This window comes from Morone saxatilis, unplaced genomic scaffold (assembly GCF_004916995.1).
Source record: "Morone saxatilis isolate NCDOM2014 unplaced genomic scaffold, NCSU_SB_2.0 Contig18, whole genome shotgun sequence".
NCBI lineage: Eukaryota > Metazoa > Chordata > Actinopteri > Moronidae > Morone > Morone saxatilis.
In genome coordinates this window covers 3,491,594-3,499,905 of record NW_023339740.1, presented here as the reverse complement: position 1 = coordinate 3,499,905, position 8,312 = coordinate 3,491,594, and the positions used below count along the sequence as shown (strand labels likewise).

Here is an 8,312-nt window from a genome sequence, read left to right as displayed (position 1 = left end):
TACACACTTGGAATGGGAGGTTGAGACAAGTTGGTTACAGTCTGCAAACTCACTGCTAGATGCCCGCGCATAGGTTCGTTAAATCAGCCACAAAAAATGGTTGGCCATAGACTCCACCTATCACCCACCACCTTTATATTAAAACCTAGGATACCTTCAGGGAAAAGAGCAGAGGCGAGTATCAAATGAGAATATTGTTCAGACCTTCATGACCTTCATCACCACCACAAAAGATGAGATGTCATCAACAAACTCAGCTCAGCAAATGACAGTGAGTGATTGATCAGGCTTATCAATCAAACTTTGGACCCACTGTAATAAATCAAAGCAGAGTGTCACAGTGTTTTGGGGAACGTTGGAGGCAAGCGACTCAATCAGTCACAATCAGACGGAGGTGTGGGAGGAATAAAGTCGGCGCGTCAGGTGCTGCCCGTCAACCACCAAGCTAAAGTTATTTTGGATATTCACATGTCAAAACATAACTATCAATGGGAGCAGTTCCTCTCTGCCTCGCTGTGTGGTCTTCAAAAACATCTTGGAACCCCAGCAGATCCCACGGCTAGTATATATATATATCAACAGAGCCAGTTAAAAAACTCACTTCTTTTGTTCTATTTAATTTTGGTATAGTATGTCTATACCCATCATAGTTTTCCTCAATTATTAGCTCAAATACGGTTTAAATCAACAGTCACAGTAATTTTTTTGTACTCTTTAACAGTAGTGGTGTATGTTCCTACAAGAAATGTATTCAGCAAAGTGCTCCAAAATCAAATCTCATCTCCTTTATAGGAGGAACAAGTGGAAAATGTGGTAAGTGTGGTTGACCACTTATGGTTTTTAAGTGCTGCGATTTTGTTTCTAACTGACATGATTGTTAACCAGTTAAAGTTACAAGCACACGATATCATTGTTTCAAAGAGTACAGTGCCTATATACCGTAGGTTTAACACAATCTAACCCAAAAGGGGTCAAAATTGATTCTATTATGTAACGACTAATGCGTGATTATGTTGCGACTGACATCTAAAACTATCTGCACCACAAATATAAACTAGATTTGAATGTACTACATTTAACAACAATTAAAAATTACAAAACTGGCCATACAAATGGCAGAAAGTGATTTTACTCATATCGTTCAGCCCTAGCGTGCACTTTTAATCATGTGTTGGACTTAATGGATTCCTTTAAACGTGTGCATGCACATATGACAACATAACATATATGTATCAAGGTAGATGACATAGGAAGCAGAATACAATCAATAGAACACAGATCTAATATAGAATGTATCCACAGCTTAAACATAATATAACACAACATCATCAGGTAAGAAACTGGGTTGTTACCTGCAGCCCGTTTTCTCTTCGGCCCCCTCTTGCTGGGCTTCTCCACCTTGGCTTTCTTTGCCTTTTTCCCTCTTTTTTCTTCATAATCGCTTCCTCCATCTTCATCGTCCTCCTCTCCAAAGTCATTGTCTTCATCATCGCTGCCAAAGTCATCTGCAGCAGCGATACAGAGGGAAGTCAGGCAGCTGACTCTTCAGTGTTCACTGTCACAAAGTGCCTGAGCAAACCTTCTCATCTAAATCAGACAACACGACTTACCTGCTGAATCATTTTTGGATTTAGAGAGCTTGTCATCGGACTCCTCACTGGAACAGAGATCAGGAAAAAATAAAGTCTTAGCAACTGGAGTAAGCGTACCCACAGAGATGAACATGAACAAAGCAGAGATTTTAATCTGCATTACATTTGCCAAATAAAAAACAAACAAGACTTGGAGGATGGGTACTGAAAACCAATCAGAGGTGTGCACCAATATGCTCTTGTACATGTAAAAGTGACACTTTTTCCATGAGATAAAGTAAACAACAGGGCTGTGACGGTATGGATTATTTTCCTGCTTCCCCGCAGTTTACTGAGCTGCTCTGGAATTGCGTGAGTGTGTTTCCAATCCACTGTACAGCAAGGCCAAGTAGTTTAACATGCGGAGGTGTGCTATGTCCATATCTGGTTAATTAGACCTGTTTCTATTGAAGAACAGCACCACTAATGAAACTCAGACAACTCAGTTATGTCCTATAACTTCTCCACTATAAAAGCATTGGGCAGTTTGCCAGTGGAAAGCTTTTAATGCAAAGCAGCAACATCAGGAAATGTGCTTGATTTGTAGCAGCAGACGTGCTGGCAAGTTACTTTTGCATACAAAAGTAATTATCTACTAGGGAAAGTTACTTTTGTGTTACTTTTAAATGCGTCAGTTCTTTTATTAATGTACACAACTGTCAGATATTTTATTTTAGTGTTGCTGTGGGAAAAGCAAATTTATTTAGGTTTTAATACTCCTGACCACCAGAGGGCAGCAACAACTAGCGTTCCTACCTGTAAGGTACACTCATTGTCCTAGTTACTAGACAGAAGGATTTAGTAGAAGACCCACTCAGATGTAAACATTAACTGAGCTTTGCTACTGTAGTTAGTTAATAAATAATTACTTGATGAACGTACTGAACTGTCGGACAACCGTAAGGTCAGGTGACATTTGACCATAAAGTGGAAAATCAACAGGATATACTGTCTGCCGTCTTCTGCAGTTGTCCATTTTTTTCTGGTAAGACAAAGGCAACGAGCCCATTTAAATTTCAGTTAGTGTAACTGTGGTATTTATTTTGAAAACGAAATTAGTTACATTACCAGTTAGGGCTGCACAATTAATCTAATATTATCCAATATCACTATTTTGGCTTCCCACAATTAAATGAACATGATTATCTACGATATTGACTTTAAAACACGTGTTCGGCTCATAGAAAACTGTGCTGCTGCATCAAATCAAACGCTTCCTAAACTAAGAGCCAGCCACCATGGCAAATGGAGATGTTATGGTTTCACTTCTGGGAATCTGTCCTGTCGCTGCACACACACCCTGCGGAGGCAGCCTGGATACTTTTATTCCGGAAACAACAACTGTATTAAGTTACTAATAAAAACCAAACATTTCCCACTGCGGCAGCTTCACATTAAAAGCATTTAACTGGCGAAACACGAGATTACTTTTATTTTGAAGTAAGCAAGTCAGAGGAAATGCAAAATGTTGTTAGCTTGACACTGGCTGCTATCCTTACATAAAATGTGTAAACATGATCTTAATACTGATCAAAATAATCGTGGTTATCATTTTGGCCATAATTGTGCAGCCCTATTATGAGTTATCGCCAAAAGTAGTGGAACTACAGTAACGCCTTGCTTTATAATGCGTTACTCCCACTCTAACGTAACACAGCTCTGACAGAAAGCGACCCATAAACAGTAACAGAGCTTCAGAACAGGTATTGAAAGCTAAGGCAGTAGTAGAAATGCGTGTAAGAATGGCTTGGCATGGCACGGCACGGCTACAGAAGTCCCACCCAGGCCCGTAGAAAGATTTTAGAGAGGTAGGGCATCACAAGGTGCATCCATTATGAATCGAACGAGCTCTCCTCCCTCCCACTGAGTTTCTTTGTCCCTACATTGTTCCAGCTCACCCACCAGCCCCAGTCTGACACGCTGCTGTAGCACACCTGGCTGTCTCCTCTCCTAAACATGTATTTGATCAACTCCCCGTTTCCTCTTCTGTCTACCCCATGAAGGCTGCCCTCGGCCAAGGCCTAACCCCCCTCAGCTGGTTGCACCTGTACTACTGTATCCTGCCATCTTGGTGCCAACTGTGTCTATTCTACTCATAGAGAAGCTGCTGTGCTCCTCAAGGACAAATTCTGCTCCTCTCCGCAGCAGTATGTTGAAGGGGTTAAACCGTACATGGCACAAAGTTGATTTATATCAGTGGAGCATATGTAAACGTGTGATGCATTCAATAAGAGAGAACCATATAATTAACTCCGATGAATTAGTTGGCATACTGCAGAAAGGTGTTACCTTGTCTATAGCGAGGGCTCACCTGTCATCCTGTGAGTTCTTTGAGCGCTTGTGCTTGGGCTCACGAGGGGCTGTGCGCACCTTCTTAGGCTTACTGTCGCCATACTCCTCATCTACAGAGAAACAAGATTTTAGTCTTTCCTTCACATGCACACACATACAAGGACATGTTCTAATTAACTGCTACCAATACTTTTTGTCCTAGTCTCACACTCTTGGTGTGTCTATCTGCTTCTCAAAGGTGGTATTTGGAGGTCCTCTATGAGGCATGAGAGAAAAATATCACAGAGGAGAGGGCATGCAAATACTGGAACAATGGTTATGAGACTATGACACTTGATTTGCCCAACATGTAATTCTGATCCATTATTTGTACTCAAAAGCAGCTGATTCAGTCTCTGGGATGGCATTACTGAACAAGAGACACTAAAGGCCTTGCTCCAGATGCCCCTTCCACATAACTGGGATCGATGTTATGTTATATGAACAGACTGACCAACTGACATCCCTGGAGCTGTTATCTTGGTAGCTGAGCTAAAAGTCAACAAACCAGTCCAGTATAACATTAAAATAAATGTATAAATAAAGAAAGAAATATTGAGTTGTTTAAATGATATATGTTGTTACAGGTCTTTTAGCCTTAGTGTATCAGTTCCAGGATAAATATATTAATATGGCTGACACACAGGGTTGGCCCACATGACCAGATAAATGAGTCAGAGATTTTGCCACAATGTTTACACATAGCTATACCTTAAATATCTCTGGATTTATTAGACCAGTGGACCCTTTTCTATCACTGATTGAACTGACAACCCCTGACTCAGTGACTTGTTTTATAGATATTTCAGATTATATTCAGCGTAACAATAACAGTAGAGAACAGCTGATAAACTGTACAATGAACCTAAACAGTGAACACAATAACTGCAGGAAGTTTGTGTAAGACAAGCAATTTGGATGATTTTTGAGTATTTTCCTGTCAATATTTATATCAGAGCTCAAAACTTTATTTTTTTTATACAATTCTCTGTCTGTATTATTTCACTTATACATACTTAATAGGCTTTTTTGACAAATGCAGTAATTTATTCTCCGTGATGGCCATTGTTCTATTAGCTCTTTGGTTGTTTTAACTGCATATCAATATGCAGTATATGCAGTACTGCAGAACGAGGCTGTTCAGCAGACAGTGAAGACTCTGAATAGAGTTTGTGTTCAGGTCTTCACTGTGCCCTTATCCTGAGAGATTAAGTTAGTATCTTAAATAATAATCTAAACTTTCAAAATAATAATACAATTAATGAAATGCTGAGATATAAGCTTTTTTAAAATAGTTTTCTTATATCCCCTAACACCTGTGACGTGTTTTCAGTTATTCTGGCTGATTAGACCTCTGCTCAGGCTGAAAGTCGATTGGTGCTTTGATGGGAATTTATTAGGTCACAAATCTACCAATAAGAATGATGAGGGTGTCATTTATCCCACCTTAACAGGAGCAACAAAGCTAAGAGAAGACTCAGGAAGACATCAATAAACTGCAGCATACACATCCACACAGTCCTGAGAGGCCTCATCAGCCAACTGAAAACAGCTGTGCGAGTGTTCACAGGCTTTAAAATTAAGTAGGCCATGTGACCCCTCGTGAAGCTCTGGCGACCCCTGGTGGGGGTAGGGGCCCCCGGGTTGGGAATCAGTGTTGGCAGACATTGCTTTTGCATCAGTGGAATGAGGTGAGGCCAAAAGCAGACATTACTGTCTGTGCATGTGATCCATTAACAATTTCTGAGTTGGTTTTCCATATGCGTTCCATTACAATATACAGATGATGGTTCTATCTATATCTTACTACAACATATTGAAACAAATCGTAGGTGTCTTACCTGCATCGTCAGACTCGTTGAATTGTGAGTAGTTCACCACTTTCCTGTTCCTGTGAAGAAGTACACACGTTGCATCAGGTTACGTTTACACAGGACAAAGTTACATCACTACCCAAACTTGATATCAGACATGTCAAGTGGGTGCTTCAGCGTGTTGGTGGACAACAAAGCTATTATAGGTCATGTGCAGCAATTCAACAGGCAGTAACAAGTCCTCTGTGTATGAACGTCCGGACTGTATTAGTTGATTTGGGAGGCCACAAACAGCCTCCAGCTGGGGGCAGTGAACTGGACACTGGTCTAACCTTCTACAGTTTCCATGGCTAATTTGGCAAAGTGTATGAAGGAAGCCTCAGGTAACAGCAGCCAACTATAGTTCAGGTAACACACAACCCTCAAAGCTGTGCTGCTGCAGGTTAACACCACAGACAAACCTTCCCTCACCCTACTTATGTGAATTGCATACACACAGCATTACACAGACATTAGTAACATTGTAAAAAAGATTTTAGAGCTGCAACAATTCATGGATTAGTTGTACACTACGCAGATCATTAGATTACTATTTAGAAAATTGATAACTGATTACTCTGTTTGAGTAGTTCAAATTTTCTGATTGCAGCTTCATTTTCTGACATTTTATGGACCAAACAACTAATGGATGAATCAACAATTGAATCAATCAAATTGATTTCAAAATGTTCTACACTTCTAGTAATTAGAAATAAAACATTTGGCACACAGGTATCTGCTGCAGTGGTAACACTGAACAACTGGTGGCACAGCAGATCATCTGCAAGCATTTCCTGGAAAACTACGTATCTGTGGACCCTAACCAGGTGACATACCATGCTGCAGCAGTGTGTGTGGTGGGACAGGAGGGTAAAGGGGGAAGGGTAACGGCACCATAAACTTTTACAAGTACTTAGATTACAAGAACACGCGCACACACCGACACTCACCACAGTAAAAGCCTCAGACATGTGCAATGGCAGCCGGTGGCGAGCCCGCCCAGCTCTCCACACATTATCATTCACATCTCAGGCATAGCAGAGAGCGAGAGACTCTTTACCAATCAGCTCCATTATAGTGAGTCACCAAACTGGGGAAGGGATGGTGTGTGAATCTGATACAGAGCAGGTAGTCTCATTAACACGCGTGCTATAGCGTGTTTAACTTTCTACGAAGTCTAGTTTTTATTTCTAGCCATGATTGGGTCGCTCTTTTGAGTGTGCATCGCCCCTTCTGAGCCATTTCTTTCAACTGTAAACTGAAATGGATGAAGGGAAAAAACACCAAATGGCTGTGTCAGAGTAGCCATTGCAATTCATTAAAGCGCCTAAGTCCATTAATTTATGGACAGAAAACGAATAGGCAGCAATTTTCCCAGTCATTTTAAAGCAAAAATCCCCAAAATTAGCTGGTTGAAGCTTCACAAATGTGAAGATTTTTAGCTCATAAGCGTTAGTTAACTGAATATTCTGAAGTGCTCTGAACTGTTTGTACAACACAAGATATTTGAAGATGCCACCTTGCTCCCAACAAGCATTTTAACTATTTTCTTACATTTTATAGACAAAAGAATTATTAGAAAAAAATATTGGCAGATTTAATGCAAATAATGGTGAACTGCAGCTCTGAGTCATTAGATTCCAACTGGGGAAAATTACCAGCTGCAGTTGCACAAATGTATCTCTGTTGGAGAATACTGATCAGAGTTAAAGCCCATTAAGTTCAAATGTATTTTAGTGTCTTACAACTGAGAATTTAATGTTTGGCCTTTTTGCCTGAAGAATACTTACAAATACAAATATCAAAGCTGTTGAAGATTAACTTTCTGACAAACAATTCATTAACTGGCTGTTTCAGCTCTAGTTCATTTATGTCCTGCCTTTTGGTTTATTTGTTCTACACACACGTATCATGGCTTTGAATTGTGACATAATGTATCATCACAACTCTAGACCAAACTACAAGCCCAGAGGGAATCCAAGTCCTGATTACTAAATTGATAGATTTTTTTTAAAGCGGAAGAAAAGACTCAGTTCCATCCTCGCGCTGACTCTGATAAACATTACAGACATCTTGTCCACATGAGCTGACATTTGGGCTCAAATAGGAAAAGGCCTGCAAGTGATTAATCAAAGAAAAACAGCAAACTATTTGTTTGTTTGCTTTTTTATGTTTCATATCAGTCAATTCATTATCTTCTGTTTGGTTTAGACTGCTGTTCAGACAAAATAAGAAATATGGAGATATCAGTTGGGTTTTCCTAACTTATGATATTTGTGCCAATAGCTATTTATTTTAAATTCATCATAAAAACAGCGGAGAGCCCTGAATTTTATATTTGTTAAATTCTTCAATAAAATCAATAAACATTAAAGATTACAGTAGTTTGCAGAGTTCTGACAGTATTATCAAACCCACTGCTAAGTCTTCCAGATGAGTGTATGCAAGGCAATTAAAGCTGCAGTAGGTAACCTTTAGAAAAATAATATTTCGTCAT

The 8,312-nt window shown here is 39.8% G+C and overlaps 1 protein-coding gene across 1 annotated transcript in view; it reads right to left on the bottom strand.

The window, feature by feature from the left end:
- nucks1a (nuclear casein kinase and cyclin-dependent kinase substrate 1a) overlaps window positions 1-8,312 on the bottom strand; it is a 16,778-nt gene that overhangs the window by 5,060 nt on the left and 3,406 nt on the right. Inside the window, exons 2-5 of the mRNA XM_035661754.1 lie at window positions 5,804-5,853; window positions 3,943-4,033; window positions 1,611-1,657; window positions 1,353-1,505 (exon numbers count right to left, since the gene is read on the bottom strand). Of these exons, the coding sequence (XP_035517647.1) occupies window positions 1,353-1,505; window positions 1,611-1,657; window positions 3,943-4,033; window positions 5,804-5,853 (341 nt within the window). The remainder of the gene's footprint in view (window positions 1-1,352; window positions 1,506-1,610; window positions 1,658-3,942; window positions 4,034-5,803; window positions 5,854-8,312) is intronic.